The 18,491-nt window shown below is 61.9% G+C and overlaps 2 protein-coding genes across 2 annotated transcripts; one reads left to right on the top strand and one right to left on the bottom strand.

Moving 5' to 3' along the window:
- Positions 1-287: 287 nt before the first annotated feature.
- On the top strand, positions 288-6,146 carry CILP2 (cartilage intermediate layer protein 2). The gene is made up of 8 exons (XM_058821216.1): positions 288-393; positions 1,074-1,172; positions 1,588-1,860; positions 2,239-2,421; positions 2,751-3,236; positions 3,322-3,430; positions 3,516-3,673; positions 3,754-6,146. The coding sequence occupies exons 1-8, from the start codon at positions 288-290 to the stop codon at positions 6,144-6,146; spliced, it is 3,807 nt and encodes a 1,268-aa protein (XP_058677199.1).
- Positions 6,147-12,647: 6,501 nt separating this feature from the next.
- Positions 12,648-15,415, bottom strand: ABHD8 (abhydrolase domain containing 8). The gene is made up of 4 exons (XM_058821197.1): positions 14,709-15,415; positions 13,922-14,092; positions 13,360-13,576; positions 12,648-12,957 (listed from the first exon to the last, which is right to left on the bottom strand). Exons 1-4 carry the CDS (start codon positions 15,401-15,403, stop codon positions 12,808-12,810), a joined length of 1,233 nt encoding a protein of 410 aa, XP_058677180.1. The 5' UTR covers positions 15,404-15,415; the 3' UTR covers positions 12,648-12,807.
- Positions 15,416-18,491: the final 3,076 nt, after the last annotated feature.

The raw sequence follows: 18,491 nt of genomic DNA on the forward strand, positions 1-18,491 counted from the left end.
CATTCCCGGCTCATCCCTCAGCCAATTTTCGCAGCTGGACCCGAGCGGCGGCGGCGGCGGCGGCGGCGCTGCCCCGGGCGGGCTCCGCTCCCGATAAAAGCGGGGCCGGCCCCGCCGCGGCTTCACTCGCGCCCGGAGCGGCCCTGGCACGGCTGGCAGGGCTGGCACGGGTGGCACCACTGGCACAGCTGGCACCGCTGGCACAGCTGGCACCGCTGGCACAGCTGGCACGGTTGGAACGGCTGGCACAGCTGGCACAGCCAGCATAGCTGGCACGGCTGGCACAAATGGCACGGGTGGCACAGCTGGCACGGGTGGCACCGATGGCACGGTTGGCACAGCTGCTGGTGGTGCTGGCGATGCTGGGAGCCTCGTATGCTGCCAGGGTGGCAGGTAAGGGGTGTTTGGGTTTGGGGTTTCAGGATTTGGGGTCAGCAGTTTTGGGTTTAGGGTTTGGGAGCTGGGAGTTGGGGTTGGGGTCTGGGGTCTGGGGTCTGGGTGTTGAGGTTTGGGTTTGGCAGCTGGGGTTGGGGGTTTGGAGTTTGGAGATTTGGGGTCAGCAGTTTCGGGTCTGGGGTTTGGGGTTTGGGAGTTGAGATTTGGGAGTTGGGGTTGGGGGTCTGGGGTCTGGGTATTGAGGTTTGGGTTTGGCAGCTGGGGTTGGGGGTTTGGGGTTTGGAGATTTGGGGTCAGCAGTTTCGGGTCTGGGGTTTGGAGTTTGGGAGTTGGGTTTGGGGTTTGGGGTTTTTGTGCCACCGAGGTTTTGGGGTTCCCAGTGGGAATGAAGGGGGGAAGGGGTGGGGATGGGCTGGTGGCACAGGGTGGTGGCACGGGACAGTGACACAGGGTGGTGGCAGGGGGTGAGGGGTGGGAAGGGAGTGCTGCATCTGCCAAAGGGGAGGGGTGGATGGAGATAAGGGAACTGTGTCCTTCCCGGGATCCTGGCACTAGAGGGACAGGGACGGGGACGGGGACAGGGATGGGACAGGGAATGGAATGGGAACAGGGACAGGGATGGGACAGGGTGGGCCTGGCACCCCGGGAATGTGGCAGTGCCACCCCTGTGTCCCCAGAGCCGCTGGAGAACGAGTCGGAGCCGGGCAAGGCTGGCACGGGTGGGAAGCCCTGGAAAGCCACACTTGACCTGGAGGAGCTGGACCTGGGCACGGCAGGTGAGGCCACCCCGAGGGCCACCGTGTCCCCTCAGCGTCCCCAGGGGCACTGCCCATCCCTGACATTCCCATGGGTCTGGGGACCTCATGCCACCCCCCACGTGACCCTTGGTGGTGACCACCCTGCTGTGTCCCCTGGGGTCACCTGTGTCCCCTGTCTGTGTCCCCACAGGGTGGGCTGTGTCCCCTGGGGTCACCTGTCCCCTCTCCATGTCCCCACCCCGTGTCCCTCCCTCTGCCCCATTGGCCATCCCCACCCCAGCAGCCCCTCAGTGGTGACCTCCATCCCCACACCCTCTGTGTCCCCAAGCTGTTCCCAACCCATCTCCAATGATCCCCAAGCTGTCCCAAACCATCCCAAGCTGTCCCCAATTGTCCCCAGCCCGTCCCCAAGCTGTCCCCGCGTCCCCCTCAGGCAAAGGCGCCGCCTGGACCTCGTGGTTCAACATCGACCACCCGGGCGGTGACGGTGACCACGAGAGCCTGGCGGCCATCAGGTTCTACTACGGGGACCGCGTGTGTGCCCGGCCCGTGGCCATCCAGGCGCGCAGCACCGAGTGGCACCTGCCCGAGGCCCTGGGACAGGTGGTCCATGCCAGTCCCGAGCGCGGCTTCCGCTGCCTGCACCGCGAGCAGCCGGCGGGCACCGCCTGTGCCAACTACCACGTGCGCTTCCTGTGCCCGCTGGGTGAGCTGGGGGTACCTGGGGGGCACCTGGGGGGTAGCTGACACAGTTGTGTGTCGCCTCTGTCACACCTGTCACACCTGTATTCCACCTCTGTCACATCTGGGGCACACCTGTATCTCACCTTTATCTCACCTGTATCCCACCTGTGTCACACCAGTGTCCCACTTGTATCTCACCTTTATGTCGCCTGCATCCCACCTGTGTCTCACCTTCACCTCACCTCTATCCCACCTCTATTTCATGTTTGTCTCCCCTGTGTCCCACCCATATCTCACCTGCGTCCCACCTGGGCTGTGGGGCGGGGGCGTTCCTTCCCCCTTTAACCCCTTGGCCGCCGTCCCCAGCCCGTGGGCCCCAGTCACGCCCAGTATCCCGCAGATCACGTGTACTGGTCGCACTGGTCCCCGTGGAGCCCCTGCTCGCGCAGCGCCTGCGGCACCCGGGGCACGCAGAGCCGCTCCCGGCGCTGCGGCAGCGCCCGCAGCCCGGCCCCGCTCCGGGAGCTCCGGTGCCGCGGCAAAGCCACCGAGCGGCGGCCCTGCAGCGCCGGGCCCTGCCCAGGTACGGACCTGGCGGTGCCACCGCCTGTCCCCGGGGGCTGCCGGGAGGGGACACAGCGTGGCACTGCCACCCGAGCCCTCCCTGTCCTCGGGTGCTGTGGGGAGAGGACACGGGGCGGCCACAGAGTGCTGGAGGTGGCACCGGGGTGTGACAAGGACAGGGGTCCCTCCAAGGACCCGAATCCCCCTCAGCCCCTGCAGCAGGAGCAGCTGTGAAATTCCACCCGGTGCCACCTGGTGCCACCCACCTCAGGCTGCTCTGCCGCGGGTGTGACCCGGGGGTGACCGCACGGGTCACGGTGACCGTTCCCACCGGGAATGTCCCCTCAGAGCCCACCTGGACGGAATGGGGCGCTTGGGGTCCGTGTTCCCGCAGCTGCGGCCGCTCGGGGACGCGCGTCCGGCGCCGGAGCTGCCGCACGGCCAAGAACCCGCCGTGTCCCGGCCGTGCCACCGAGGTGCAGAAATGCCGCCCGCCCCCGTGCCCAGGTAACGCCACCGGTGCCCCCTCGGCGGTGCCCCCGCTGCCCACGGGCTCGGAGCCCCCCGCGGGCTGCCCCGGGCACACGCTGCGGGGCACGGTGGCGACAGCGGCCGGGGTGGCACTGCCGGGTACCCGCGTGTACCTGGAGGGCCACCCGCCCGTGCTGCTGGCCCGCAGCGATGCCCGCGGGCGCTTCTCGGCCTCGGGGCTGTGCCCGGGCCCAGCCGCCAACATCAGCGCCCACCGGGATGGCTTCGCCCCGGGGCTGGCACCCATCACCGTCACCAACGGCTCGGGCGTGGCCGAGGCGCACCTGAGGCTGCACCGGCTCGGTGAGAAGGTGGGGGGGATTGTGGGGCACCCCTGGGGGCGAGCCGGGGGTGCCCATGGGCTCGCTGCCCCTCTCGTCCTTTGCAGAGAAACCCCACATGGTTCTGCAGCCCGCGGCCAGGGTGCGGGAGGCCGGGCAGGACGTGACCTTCTGCTGCAAAGCCTCGGGCACCCCCGCGCCCCAGAAATATTACTGGTGAGCTGGCACGGCAGGCACAGCGGGCACGGGCGGGGGTGGCAGTGTCACCGCTGAGCCTGTCGCCTGTCACCTGTCCCCGCAGGTACCACAACGGGACGCTGCTGGAGGGGACAGCGGAGCGCAGCAGCGGCCGCCTGGCGCTGCGGGGGCTGGCACTGGAGCAGGCTGGCACCTACCACTGCAAAGCCAGCTCCGAGGCGGGCGCCATCCGCTCGGCGCCCGCGCAGCTCACCGTGCTGGGTGAGCAAGCACAGGGGGCCCCTCCGGGGTGGCGAGACCCCCGCTGACCCCTCTAATCCCCGTCCCCTCCGTGCCCCCAGCCCCGGGCCAGCAGAGCTGCAGGGCGGAGCCGGAGCCCAGCCTGGTGGAGCTGCCCAGCGAGTGCCCGCAGGACGCCAGCGGCTCCCGCTACTACAACGTGGGGCGCTGCCCGGCCTCGCCGTGCCCGGGCGGCCCCGCCGAGCCCTCGGGCTGCGGGGGAGAGTCGGGGCTGTGCTGCGGCGTGCGCAGGATGGAGCTGCGGCAGGTGCCGTGCGCCGGCTCCGTGCTGCCCCTCAAAGTGGTGGCCGAGTGCGGCTGCGGGCCGTGCGCGCAGCCCCGGGTGCTGGTGCAGGGCCGGGTGACGGCGGCCGACACCGGGGAGCCGCTGCGCTTCGGCCACATCTTCCTGGGAGGCAGGAAGGTGGGCTTCACCAGCTACCAGGGCTCCTTCACCATCGAGGTGCCGCCCGACACGCAGCGCCTCGTCGCTCGCTTCGTGGATGGCCAGCAGCGCTTGGTGGACGCCGTCAAGGTGCTGCCCTTCGACCCGCGGGGAGGAGCCGTGTACCAGGAGGTGAAGATGCTGCGCAAGAAGGAGCCGGTGGAGCTGGACGGAGGGCGGAACAACGCCATCCCCCTGGGCGAGGCCGGCGGCCGGGAGCCCGTCGGGGAGCTGGTGCTGCCGGCCGGAGCCTTCCTGCGCCCGTCCGGGGAGGTTTTCAACGGCACCGTCAAGGCCAGCGTCACCTTCGTGGACCCCAGGGACGTGGGCACGGCCAGCGCCGCCTCCAGCGACCTGAGCTTCGCCAACGCCGAGGGCGAGATCGTGCCCCTGCGCACCTATGGCATGTTTGCAGTGGATTTCCGCGAGGGCGAGAGCGGCACGGCGCTGCAGGCTGGGCCCGTGCAGGTGAGGATGGACGCGGGGCAGGTGTGGATGGCCGAGCACCTGCAGAAGATGAAGCTGTGGTCCTTGAACCCCGAGAGCGGCCTGTGGGAGGAGGAGGCGGAGCTGCGGCCGGCCGGGGGCGGGCGGAGGAGGAGGAGGGAGGAGAGGACATTCCTGGTGGGCAACCTGGAGATCCGTGAGCGGCGCCTCTTCAACCTGGACGTGCCCGAGGATCGCCGCTGCTTCGTCAAGGTCAGGGCCTACAGCAACGAGAAGTTCAACCCCTACGAGCAGCTGGAAGGGGTGGTGGTGAGCCTCATCAACCTGGAGCCGCAGCCCGGCTTCCCCAGCAACCCGCGGGCCTGGGGCCGCTTCGACAGCGCCGTCACCGGCCCCAACGGCGCCTGCCTGCCCGCCTTCTGCGACGCCCGGCACCCCGACGCCTACACGGCCCTGGTGACGGCCACGCTGGGCGGGGAGGAGCTGGAAGCCGTGGCCTCCAGCCCCAAGCTGAACCCCAATGCCGTGGGGGTGGCGCAGCCCTACCTGAACAAGCTGGGCTACCGCCGCTCGGACCACGAGGACCCGGCGCTCAAGAAGACGGCGTTCCAGATCAACGTGGCCAAACCCGACCCCAACAACGTGGACGAGAACAACGGCCCCGTGTACTCCTACCGGAGCCTGCGGGAGTGCGAGGAGGCGCCGGTCAGCGCCAACCACCTGCGCTTCTACCGCGTGGAGGTGGACAAGTACGAGTACAACGTGGTGCCCTTCAAGGAGAGCGACGTCACCTCCTGGACCGGTGACTACCTGGCGTGGTGGCCCAACCCGCAGGAGTTCCGGGCGTGCTACATCAAGGTGCAGCTGCAGGGGCCGCAGGAGTACATGGTGAGGTCCAGGAACGTCGGGGGCAGCCACCCCCGCACGCGGGACCAGCTCTACGGGCTGCGGGACAGCCGGAGCGTGCGGGACCCGCTGCTGGACGACACCTCGGGCGCCTGCGTGGAGTTCAAGTGCGGCGGGATGCTCTTCGACCAGAGCCTGGCCGACAGGACCCTGGTGTCCATCGTGCCGCAGGGCAGCTGCCGCCGCACGGCCATCAACGGGCTCCTGCGGGACTACCTGAGCCGCCACCCGCCGCTGGCCGACAACAACCACACCGGGGCCTTCTCCATGCTGGCCCCGCTGGACCCGCTGGGCCACAACTACGGCATCTACACCGTCACGGACCAGAACCCGCGGCTGGCCAAGGAGATCGCCATCGGCCGCTGCTTCGCGGGCACCTCGGACGGCTTCTCCAGGGAGATGCGGGCGGGCCAGGGCACAGCCGTCACCTTCGAGTGCCAGGAGCGGCCGGCGGGCAGGGAGAGCCTCTTCCAGCGGCTGCTGAGCTCCCCGGCCGAGGCGCTGGCCGACATCCGCAGGGAGATGGGGAGCTCCGAGCTGCGCCGCGCTCCCCCCGAGGTGATGGACTTCGCCTCCGGAGCCCCGTCCGGGCCCGCGGGCACCCGCCGGACCCCCAGCAGCCAGCGGAGACCGGGCCGGCCGCGGGGACAGCCCTGAGGCCCCTCCGTGTCCCCTCCCCGGCTCTGCTTTGTCGCCCCCTTTCCCCGCCGCTTTTGGCCGCGCTCATTTATAACGCCCGGAGGACTGGGGGGACGGGGGACAGGGGACGGCGGGGACGTGGGGAGGGGGTCCCGCCACCCCCCGGTGCTGTCGCTGCCTCCTCTTGGTGCTCAGCCCCGCGCTGGCGGCCCCCCGGACGGGATGGAAATAAAAGGAATAAAAGAGGGGCTGGGGGCAAACCGGGGCAGGGGCGGGCATGGCAAGGGGGTGCCCGCCCGGTGCTTTGCCCGGTGCCACCGGCGCAGCCCCGGTGTGTCCGCGCCGGGAGCTGGGGGCACTGCTTTCATTCCCGAAAACGGGGATATTTTGGGGAGGAAACCCCAAGGATAACGCGGATAAGACTCCCTCCCTGCCGTGCCACCCCCGCGGCACCTCGGGCACCGTGCCGGCCCGGATTCGGGCGGGTTTGTACATTATTTATTACAAAATATACAATTCTTGTACACCCGTCTGGCTGCTGGGCTTCTCCGGGACGGGGACCGGCCCCGCGTGTCCCCCACGTGTCCCCCGCGTGTCCCTCGCATGTCCCCGTTGTCCCCAGCCCCTGCCCCCGTTCGGTAGCACCGTCCCGGCCGCTCCTGTTTGCCTTGGGCCGGGCTCGGCCGGGCTGGCGGCGGCGGGGGGCGCTCGGTGCCAGCGGGACGTGGCAGCCGGGGCGGGGGCACCCACCGGAGCCCCCGCTGGCACCGGGACGTGCCAAGGCACCGCGCGGGCACCCCCGCCGTGACCCCCGCAGGGTGTGGCGGGGATGGCTCTGTCCCGCTGCCACCTGGGTGTCCCCAGCGCGGTTATTTTTGGGTGTCCCCCCCTCGCCGCCTCCCGCCGGCCCAGACGCGGATGCTGTAATGGAACAGGCGGCGTTTATGGGGCCAAACCCGGGACAACATTTCCCTTCTCCAAGCCGCCCTGGCCCCGGCGCGGCATTTTTCCACCCTCTTTTCCACCCTTCTCGCTGGAAGCGGCATCAAAGGGGGGCGCGGGGGCCCCGGGGGGGCTCCTTGGCCCGAGCGGCGGCCAAAGCCCGGCCCCGCTGTCCCGGCCCGGTCCCGCCGGGCCGCGATCCCAGCGCGGGCGGATGCCGGCGCGGCGGGGGGGCGCCGGAGGGAGGAGGCACCTGGAATGCTGAGATTCCACGGCGAGGTGCCGGCCCAACCCCGCCTTCCCAAAACCTGGCTGCTCCCCGAACTGGGCTCTCCCTGTCCTCGGGGTTGTTTTTCCCTGGGTTCTCCTTGTCCTGGGTTTCCCCCATCCTGGATTTTCCTTGTCCTGGGTTCTCCTTATCTTGGGTTCTCTTTATCCTGGGTTTCCCCCATCCTGGATTTTCCCTGTCCTGGGTTTTCCCTATCTTGGGTTATCCTTATCTTGGATTTTTCTTGTCCTGGGTTCTCTTTATCCTGGATTTCCCCCATCCTGGATTTTCCCTGTCCTGGGTTCTCCTTATCCTGGATTTTCCCTATCCTGGATTTTCCTTGTCCTGGGTTCTCCTTATCCTGGATTTTCCCTATACTGGGTTCGTCTTATCCCGGATTTTCCTGTTTTTCCCTGGATCCTGATTTCCCCGGGTTCCAGGAATTGTCCCCACCGGGTTCCAGGAAAAAAGTGGGGAGGGAAGGGCAAAAATAAAAAAACGAGGGACAGAAGGGGTGACCTCAATCCCAGGGACACCCTGGGGACCCCGATCTGTGGGATGGGGGATCCCAGGGGGATTTTTGCAGGTTTTGGGTTGAAATCCCTCAATTTTCCCACTTTTTCATGGAATGTGGGATGGGGATGGAGCGAGGATGATGCCCTGAAAGGCCCCTCGGATTCTGGGGAATGGATTTTGGATACTGGGGTGCCCCAGAGGTGGATTTAACCCTGGAGGGTCTGGGAGGCAGGAGCAGGGCTGGGAATATCCCGGGAGACAGGAAAAATGGGATGAGAAAAACTCAGAAAAAGCTTCTTTTCCCCATTCCCGGCCCCATTCCAAGCAGGAACGGGAGCCCAGAGCCGGCAGCTCCTGGCCCGCCCCAGCAATTTGGGATGGCCAGATCCCAAAAAGAGACGGGGAAAGGATGTGCCAGCACGTCAGGATCTCGGAGAGGCTTTTTTTGGGATATTCCCCCCTCCTACGCATCCCAAAACCACCTAAAAACTCCACAGGGAAGCGGGAGTGGAAGGATTTGGGATTTTATTTTTTATTTTTTGGGATTTTTGGGGGATATTTTGGGATATTCTGCCCCTAACCTCCGGGAATAAGGAGCTGGAAAGGCCCCTGGGAAGCCGCTTTTGTTTTGGTTTTTTTATTTCTTTGAAAGAATGGAAAATGTAATGACAGGCTCTGAATGAAAAGGATTAAAAGGAAGCAGCTGTAAAGGCCCTAAATAGAGAAAAATCCACCCCAAAATAAAACAGGACGAGAGGGAACAGGGGGTGAAAAGGGGAAGGGAAGGATTTGGGATCCCCTTTCCAGGCCCTGTCCCCAAATGGGGCATCCCCGGGGACCCCAAAGCAGAGGATCCCAAACTGAGCATCCCAGGGGACCCTAAATCTGGGAATCCCGAATTGGAACATTTCAGAAACCCCAAATCAGAGAATCCTGGACCCAAGCATCTCTGGGGACCCCAAACTGGAGCATCTCTGGGGACTCCAAACCTGGGAATCCCTGGGCACCCCAAACCAGCTCATCTCGAGATATCCAGAGCATTCCCAGGGACCCCAAATCAAAAATCCTGAACTGGAGCATTCCTGGGGACCCCAAATCCAGAAATCCCTGGGAATTCCGAACTGGAGCATTCCAGGGAACCCCAAATCAGGGAATCCCTGGGAATCCCGGACCTGAGCATCCTTGGGGACCCCACACTGGAATACCCGGGAATCCCAAACCAGAGCATTCCAGCTGATCCAGCTGTGGAATTCCAGCTGTGGAATTCCAGCCCGCCTAGCCAAGAGACTCTGCTGGGCTCCCGCCGTTCCCTCTGCTGGGAGCTGGGAAAATCCCTGATCCCCAAAAGCCCTGATCCCAAAATCCCCAATCCCAGAAATCCCAAAAATCCCCCGATCCCAAAAATCCCCCAGTCCCAAAAACCCCCGATCATCAAAATCCCTGATCCCAAAAATGCCCTGATCCCAAAAACCTCCATCCCAAAAATCCCCAGTCCCAGAAATCCCAAAAATCCCCGATCCTAAAATCCCAATCCCCAGAAACCACAATCCCCAAAAATCCCAGACCCCAAAAATCCCTGATCCCAAAAATTCCCAATCTCAAAAGCCCCGACCTCTAAAACCCCCCAATTTATTTGTGTTTTTCCAAGGTATTTTATTTTATTTTATTTTTCAGCCACCTCTGGAAAAAACATCCCGATTTTTTTTTTTTTTGGCTTTTTCCATCTATTTTTGAACATTTTTTTGGCTCCTTTTCCCTCTCTGGGGTTCCAGCCCATAAATAATAATAAAAACAACATTTTTAAATCCTTTTCGCTGACACTTCACCAGCCCTGCCAGAGCCTTTTCATTCTCCAGATGGCGAAAATCCGCCTCAAAATAATAAAAAAAAGGGGAAAAAAAAAAAAGCCCTTAAAAAAAAAAAAAAAAAAAAACAGGTCTGGAAATTTTGGTAAATATTTGGTGTTTTTCTCTTTTTATTTTTCTTTCTTTTTTGGCTTTTTTTTTTTTTTTTTTTAATTCTGTCACATGAAGTCGTAAAAGTGGAGCAGGTTTTTTTGGGATATTTTTGGGATGTTTTGGGGATATTTTTGGGATATTTTGAGTAAGGTACCAGGGCTTCATGCCCGCTTTGGGGTGCCCAAGGGTCCCACTTGGTTTGGGGGCAACTGAGGCACAGAAAGAAAAAAATTAAAGAATTAAAGAAAAACTAAACTTTAAGAAATTTTTTCTTTAAAGAATTAAAGAAAAATTAAACTAAATAAAGAAAGTGGAATGGTTATTGAACCTCCCAAATATGCGAAATTCTCAGAGCTCCTCTCCCCAGATTTGGGGATTTTATTCCCAAAATTTACATATTAATAGGATCACTTAACAGACTCATGCATATTCATTATGTGACCCCGCCCACTTCATTCCATTTTGGTTGGAATATGAAGTTCAAGGAAATCACAAAACTTCAGGCCTGGAAGGCCAAATCTGGGAGAGAATTTCCCCAAATTGTTTGGGGAAATATTTCCTTGGAGAAAAGTGGAAAATCTGGGTCAGAATTAAAGCCAGGATTTGATCCCATACCAGATTTGTGGTGTCGTGGTGGCTTTGTGGGGCTGGGGTCTCTCCTGGCCCTGTGTCCCCTCTCCTGGGCCTGTGTCCCCTCTTGTGTCACCTCTCCCGGCCCTGTGTCCCCTCTCCTGGGCCTGTGTCACCTCCAGGTCATGGGGATCGAGGTCCAGTTGATGGCACTGGGTGTCACTGGGCAGTGTCCACAGTTTGGGGACACCCGGTGGCACTGGGGGCTCTGGGCAGTGCCAGGCTGGGGACACTGAGTGGCACTGGTGGCACTGGTGGCACCGGGCAGTGCCAGTTCTGGCCACTGGAGGGCGCTGAGTGTCTTGGCCCTGCCCCCTGTGTGTGACGTCATCCGCCGTGATTGGCGTCACCCTAAATCCCACACCCCAACCCCAAATCCCCAGCCCCAACCCCAAACTCCCCATTCTCAACCCCAAATCCGCAGCCCCAACCCCAAACTCCCCATTTCCAATCCCAAATTCCCATCCCCAATCCCTCATTCCCAATCCCACAGCCCCCAACTCTCCCAGCACAGCCAGTGGGTCCCGGGGCTGTCCCCAATGCCGGTGGGTGCCACCCTTGTCCCCGTGCCCACCCCCAGGCCTGTGGCCGCTGGCTGGGCCCGAGTGGCACCAGGGTGTCCTCGGTGTCCTCGTCCTGCACTGAGCCATGAGCAGCCTGTGGACACCCTCAGCGCCCCAGGGTGACACCAAACACCCCAAGGTGACACCAAGTGCCCAAAGGTGACACCGAGCACCCCCAGGGTGTGACATTTTTGGGGAACATTCTGATTTTTCCAGTAAATCCTTCCCCGGGAATTCTGGGATCCCGTCCCTGCCCCAGTGCTCCCAGCATGGACCCGGCAGGGCTGGCATGGAGCACGGCTTCACTGGCATGGGCTGGCATTCAGCACAACTTTACTGGGTGCCATGGCACGGGCTGGCATTCAGCACAGCTTTACTGAGTGGCCTGGCACGGCTGGCCTTTAGCACGGCTTTACTGGGTGCCATGGCACGGGCTGGCATTCAGCACAGATTTACAGGGGTCCTGGCACGGCTGGCATTTAGCACGGCTTTACTGGGTCCTGGCACGGACGCGGCGGTGGCAGCGGGGGTGGCAGCGCGACAGGAATGTGGCTCCCGGGGGGAGGGGACAGAGCTGTGACCCCACAGCCGGTGCGTGGCATCTGGGGGGCGTTGCTGGCGGTTTTGGGGTAAAATTCTCATTATGAGACAGCAGCGGGCGGGGCTGGCACAGGGGGGACACCCTGGGGACATCAGCGGGGACATCGCGGGGTCCCCTGAGCCGCTCGGTGCGGTGCCAGCCCCGTGTGGGGCAGGGGACAGGCTGGGGACAAGGGACAGGGGCGAGGTGTCCGTGGGGTCGGCGCCTTCTTTGGTTTAAATGTCGGGGATTTTGGAGGGGGGGTGGTGAGTGGTGGCAGCTCCTGGCATTGCGGGTGGCACCGGGGACATCCTCGGGCGGCTCCCGGGAATGGGGGGGGGGGGGGGGGGGGTTTGTACAGGAGGGGCGGGATCTGCGGGGATCGGGTAGGATCGGGTGGTCCGGGATCCCGGGGAACCGGGCGGCAATTATCAGGAATCCCGGGAATCATCACCGGGAATCTCCGGGAATGGCGTCCCGCTGTCCCCCGCTGCTCCAGGGGCGGATCCCGGGGACGGAGCCGCGGGAAAGGCCCGGGGCTGGCCCGGAGGGGCTCTGCCCTAAAAGCGCTGCTGGCAGCGGGGACGTGGCCCTGGTGCCACTGGGGACATTCCGGGAATCTTCATCCGCATCATCCTCCTCCTCATGCCAGCAGGAGCCGTCGAACCCCACAAGGAACCCCCAAAATCCAGGCAAATCCCGACGTGGGGGAGCCTCTGGATTCTCCTGAAAACTGCCCCAAAAGTCCCTGCGGGGACCCTCCGCGTCCTCCCGGTGTCCCCGGGTCCTTCCGTGTCCTCCCGGTGTCCCCGGGACTCTCCACGTCCTCCCCGTGTCGCTGTGCGCGGGAATGACAACGACGGCGACAAAAAAAAACCGGGACGGAGCTGCTCCAGTGCCGGGGGTGGCGTGTCCGGAGTCGGGGACCAGCTGTGCCGTGTCCCCGAGGTTTGGGGACCGACTGTGACCTATCTGGGGCTGGGGACCAGCCGAGCCGTGTCCCCGCTGTCCTGTCGGGGTTGGGGACAGGCTGTGCCGTGTCCCCGCTGTCCCCGGCCCTGGGCACTCGCCGCGCTCCTCTCCCGGCGCTGCCATCGCAGCCCGGGGCTCCTCCTCGCTCGGCCCTGGGCACAACCCGGGCTGGCGGCTGGGCCGAGCCCGCTCCGCGCTCCGCCGCTGCCGCGGGAGCAGCCAGCCCGCTGTCCCCGCGTGTCGCTGGCCCTCATTTGGTGTCGCCGTCGCCGCGGGCCGCGGGCGTGTCGGGCTCCCAGAGGACGAACTCGTGCAGCAGCGTGTTCACCGTGTCGGGGCACTCCAGCATCACCATGTGGCTGCCTTCGTCGATCACCTTCAGGAAGGCGATCAGCAGGATCTGTGGGTGGCCAGCGGCACGGTGAGACCCCTCCCGAGGTGGCACGAGCCCCCAAAAGCCACTCTGTCCCCTCCCTGGCAAGTGGCAGGGCCAGGAAGAGCCCCAGCCCTGCCCCAGCCCTCCAAAGCCACTCTGTCCCCTCCCAGGGAGTGCCCCTGGCAGGGCTTGGAGCACCTTGGGACGGTGAGAGGTGTCCCCACCCATGACAAAGTGTCCCTGCCCATGTCCCACCCATGTCCCTGCCCATGCCAAGCTGACCCTGCCCATCCCTGTCCCACCCTGACCATGTCCCTCAGGTCACAAGAGGACTGCCCCCTCCCTCCCCAAGGCTCCACAGCACCACCCCCCCCCCATTTTGGGGGGTAGAGTCCCCAAACCCATCTCAGAGGTGCCACCCTGTACCTCTGCCATCCTCTGGTCCTCCTCGATGGGCACGAACTTGTCGTGCATGCCGTGCACCAGCAGCACGGGCACGGCCAGCTCGGCGTGGTACAGCTCGTCGCCCTCGGGCCAGTACTGCCCGCTCATGGTGGCCCTCAGCACGAAGGACGAGACGTTGAAGGCATTGCCCTCCTTCAGCAGCTGCTTCTCCTTGGCACCTTGGCGGGCAAAGCCGGCCCTGGCACAGGGGGAGGGGGCTCAGACCAAAATTCAGCAGTGCCAGGGTGAGCCCCAGCCCTCCAGCTCCCCAAAAGCCACTCTCTCCCCTTCCTCAGAGTGGCACTGCTGGCATGAGTCCCCTGAGAGGTGACAGGAGATTCCAGCCCCCCCAAAATCCACCTCCTGTCCCCTCTCTCAGATTGGCAGTGCCAGGATGCCCCCTGAGCAGCACAGGAAGCCCCCAGACCCCCAAAAGCCACACTGTGTCCCCTCCCTTGGCAGTGGCAGTGCCAGGCTGACCCGTGGGTGGCACAGGACTCCCTCTGGGTGGCACAGGACCCTGTGTGTGGCAGCGGTGACTCACTTGAGGAAGCTCCAGGCCAGGCAGGGGGACAGGCAGTGCAGCACACACGGGGGCAGGTTGAAGATGGAGCACAGGCTGGGCTCCAGCGCTGTGGGGCCGCCCCCGTTGATCATGATCACCTTGTGCACCAGCTCGGGGTACTCGTGAGCCAGGAACGTGCAGAAGGACACCCTGAAAGGGTTAAAAATAACCACAGAGTGTTGGCTTTCCCTATTTTAATTATTAATTATACTAATTATATTGATTGTGACCACTTTGTGCACCAGCTTGGGGTACTCGTGTGCCAGGAATGTGCAGAAGGCCCCCCTGAGGGGACATTGGGACAGGGTGTCAGCGTGGCAGGGCTCCGTCTCCTTCGTTAGTCTGCACCTAATCAGGAGCCCTAATCCTGGTTTATCCTAATTATAGCCCCTGCCCTTGCACTTCCCTCTTGGGATTAGCTGGACACCAAGATGGTGCCTGCCCCAAGGGCACTCAGGAGCTCTGAATCCCAGGAGAAACAGGATAAAAATGAGATAAAAATGGGTGAAACAGGATAAAAATGGGATAAAAGAATTGGGAACCCCAAACTCCTAAAACACAGGGTTTGTGTCCATTCCCATTTTCCAGGATGATCCCAGCCCCTTTACCCATAGGAGTGCCCGATGAGGATGTTCCTTTTCTTGGCGTAGCGCTTGAACACAGCCCAATTCCAAATCCCAGTAAAATCCCAAAATGGGAACCCCACACCCCTAAAACCTGGGGTTTGTGTCCATTCCCATTTTCCGGGATGCTCCCAGCCCCTTACCCGTAGGAGTGCCCGATGAGGATGTTCCTTTTCTTGGCGTAGCGCTTGAACACGGCCCTCATGTCCTCGGCCAGCGCATAGAAGGTGTAGGCGGCGGCCACGGGCGGCGCCGAGCTGCAGCCGTGCCCCGCCAAGTCCGGCGCCACCACCTCGTAGCCCAGCTTGGAGAAGAACTCCAGCTGCTCCTTCCAGATGTCCAAGGAGCCTCCGACGCCGTGGATGAAGAACAGCACCACGTCCCCGTGCGTGCCCTTGCAGCTGGTGATGCGCTTCTTGCAGTCCACCGTCACCACCCTCTTGGGCTTGCGCTTGCGGCGCTTGGCGGCCGCCCCGGCGGGCTCCGGTGCTCCCGGCTCGCCGTTGGCCTCGGGCACCGGGCACGGCGGGCACCGCCGCGGGCTGCGGGCGCTCTCGGGGCGCGAGGCCTCGCCCAGGTTCTCGATCAGCAGCTGCCCGTTGCGGTAGAGCGTGATGCGGCGCTGGCAGCGCACGGCGCCGCGCTCGGGGGACGAGCCCGGGAATTCCGGGGGTCCCGGGCGCTCGGGAGCGCTGTGGTGGATGCGCAGGATCCGGCCGGGCTTCACCTCCAGGAAAGTGAAACCGTCACTGGACTCAACGCTGTCCAGGGGCCCCACGGCATTGGGGGTCTTGCCCAGCAGGCAGCAGAAGAAGCCGTCGGTGATGCTGGTCAGCATGGTGATGCCTGGGAAAATGGGGGAAATTGGGGAAAAATGGGGGAAAAATGGGATTCAGTCCTAATTCCAGCAGAGGAAGCCGTCGGTGATGCTGGTCAGCATGGTGATGCCTGGGAAAATGGGGGAAAACATGGAAAAAATTGGGAAAACAAGGAAGACCATGGGAAAGCATGGAAAAATGTGGAAAACCAGGGAAAAACATGGAAACATGGACGATTCCCCATCCTGCTTTTTTCTGGGTCACATCCCTGTCCCCAAGCCCTGAAGTTCCCATCAAGCCCTTGGAAAAGGGATTTATTCAGGCTGAAAGAAAAAAGCTGGGGGAAAAAAAGCTTGTTTGGAACAGAAAATTCCCTTTTCCCAATAAATGTGGAGCACAGGGAAGTTCCAGCCCTGGGAATTCATTATTTATCCCACAAAGATAAATATTTATCCCATAAAATTGAAATATTTATCCCATTAAATATAAACATGGCTGTGGTCGGAAGCAGCATCCGAGGTGGGAATTAAAATTTAATTAAAATCTCTCCACAAAATAAACTAAGGAATGTGGGGTGTGGGACTATCCAGGCTGTTCCCAAAGCTCGCTGCTGGAGTTGAAATCTTGGGATTTTGGGAATATTCAGGGAAAAGCTGAATATTCGGGGAATGGGGGCACGGAGGTTGGGAATGGGTTAATTATGGTGGAGGGAAAACTAACACGGTGAATTATTGATGGCAGCGGGAGGAGAAGGTGGGATACAAGCGCTGATCCTGCGGGGTCCTGATCCCAGATCCCACTCCTGCGGGATCCTGATCCCATTCCTGCACAACCCCAGTTCCCATTCCTGTGGGATCAGAATCCCAATTCCCATTCCTGTGGGATCGGGATCCCAGACCTCATTCCTGCAGGATGCCAGTTCCCATTCTTGCAGGATCAGGATCCTGTTCCAGTGGGATCACAGTTCCCCAGATTCCCAGACTCCTGAATCCCCGGATCCCAGATTCCTGGATTCCTGGATTCCCAGATTCCCAAATTCCTGGATCCCCATATCCCAGATCTGCAGATCCCAGGATCCCTGATCCCAGATTCCCGGATCCCCGTCTCCCGTCTCCCACCTCCCCCGCGCTCGGTGCCCGGAGCATCCGGGGGGAAAGGCTGGAACAGGATCCCGATGGATGCGGGAAGGTGGGAATGGCGCCCGTTGCCATGGAAACGGGATGGTGGGGGGGATTATCCCGACCCGGCTCCTTTCCAGCCCCGCTCCGGCTGCCCGAGGGATCCCGGGAATCTGGGAAATCAGAAATGTGGGAATTTGGGAATCTGGCAATCTGGGAAATCAGAAATGTGGGAATCTGGGAATCTGGGAAATCAGAAATGTGGGAATCTGGGAATCCGGGGACATGGGAATCTGGGAAATTTGGAATCTGGGAAATCAGGAATCTGGGAATATGGGAATATGGAAATATGGGAATTTGGGAATCTGGAAATTTGGGAATCCTGGAATCGGGGAATTCAGGAATCAGGGAATTCAGGAATCTAGGAATTCAGGATTTTGGGAATCCAGGATTTTGAGAAATTGAGAATCTGGGAATTTGGGATTTCAGGAATTCAGGATTTTGGGAATTCAATGCCTCTTATGTAAGACTGGGAATGGAAATGAGGCGGGAATGGCAGGATCTGGCAGAGGGATCCTGGAGCAAGAGAAATCCATCCTTGGGATCCTGCCAAAGGGATCGTGCCACTGGGATTGTGCCAAAGGGATCCTGCCTCGGGATCTGGCCTTGGGATCCTGGCACCGGGGCTGGCACAGGGAACACAAGAATGGCACGGGGGACTCGGGAGCAGGATTTGGAATCAGGGTTTGGAATCAGGAGCCTTTGGGATCAGGATTTGGGATCAGGGCTTGGGATCTGGGGTTGGGATCAGGATTTGGGATCAGGGTCTGGAATCAGGGTTTGGGATCAGGCGCTGGAACCAGCCCAGCCTCTCCCTCCACCTCGGGCAGGTTTTCCCAAAATTCCAGCCGAAATTCCAGCGGGATCGGACCCCCCTCCCCCCCAGCAATCCATCCCCGCCGTTGCATCACGAGGGGAGGAAAGAAGGAATGAAGGAAGGAAGGAATGAAGGAAGGAAGGAATGAAGGAAGGAGGGAAGGAATAAAGGGAGGAATGAAGGAATGAAGGAAGGAGGGAAGGAATGAAGGAAGCTTTTCCCCGAGTTGGTTTTCCAGGATAATTTCCTCCTTCCCCCCCTCCCTGGCGCACCTGCACAAATCCGGGTTTTTCCCAGCTCCTCTCTGCCCCACAACATCCCAACCCCCCTCGCATCCCAGATTTTGGTTTTCCCGACGGGAAAAATTCCCGCATTTTTGGGTCATCCCCCCCTCCACCAGCAGCACCTCGGGCGCCAGGACATTCCCGCAGCCCCGCGGGGGGAAAAAAGCGCCGCTCACCTCATCGATGGCCCAGGGGCTCCGGGGATGCGGGAGGAGGGAAAAATCCTGGAATTGCGCAGGATTCCCGCTGCAAATCCTGGAATTCGGCAAAATTCCCCGTGCAAATCTTGGAATTGCGCCGAGTTCCCGGTGCAAATCCTGGAATTCCGCAGAATTCCCGGTGGGGAGGCGGAGCAGGGCGGTGAAAAATCCCGATTTTTTTTTTTCCGGCGTTTTTGGGGGGGCGGGAGGGAGTGAATTCCTTCAGCCCCCCCCGAAAATTCCCCAAAACGCCCCAAATTGCCCAAACGGCCCCGAGTGCCGCCCGTGCCCGCTCCGGGGGCGCTCCGGGCTCGTCCTTGGAGCGGTCGCCATGGAAAAGGCAAAGCCCGAAGAGCTCCGGAGGGGCGGGACCGCGGCTGATGGACAGCGACAGAGGGGACAGGGATGGGGACAGGGATGAGGACAGAGACTGGGATGGGGACAGGGACAGCGACAGCGGAGACAGGGATGGGGACAGCGACAGGGACTGCGGCTGATGGACAGGGACAGCGATGGGGACAGAGGGGACAGGACAGGGACACGGATGGGCACAGGGACAGAAGGGGACAGGGACAGAGGTGGCATTTGGGATGGGGTGGTGACACTGTGGTGCTTTTTGGGATGGCAAA

Source organism: Ammospiza caudacuta, chromosome 28 (genome assembly GCF_027887145.1).
Source record: "Ammospiza caudacuta isolate bAmmCau1 chromosome 28, bAmmCau1.pri, whole genome shotgun sequence".
NCBI classification, from domain to species: Eukaryota; Metazoa; Chordata; class Aves; order Passeriformes; family Passerellidae; genus Ammospiza; species Ammospiza caudacuta.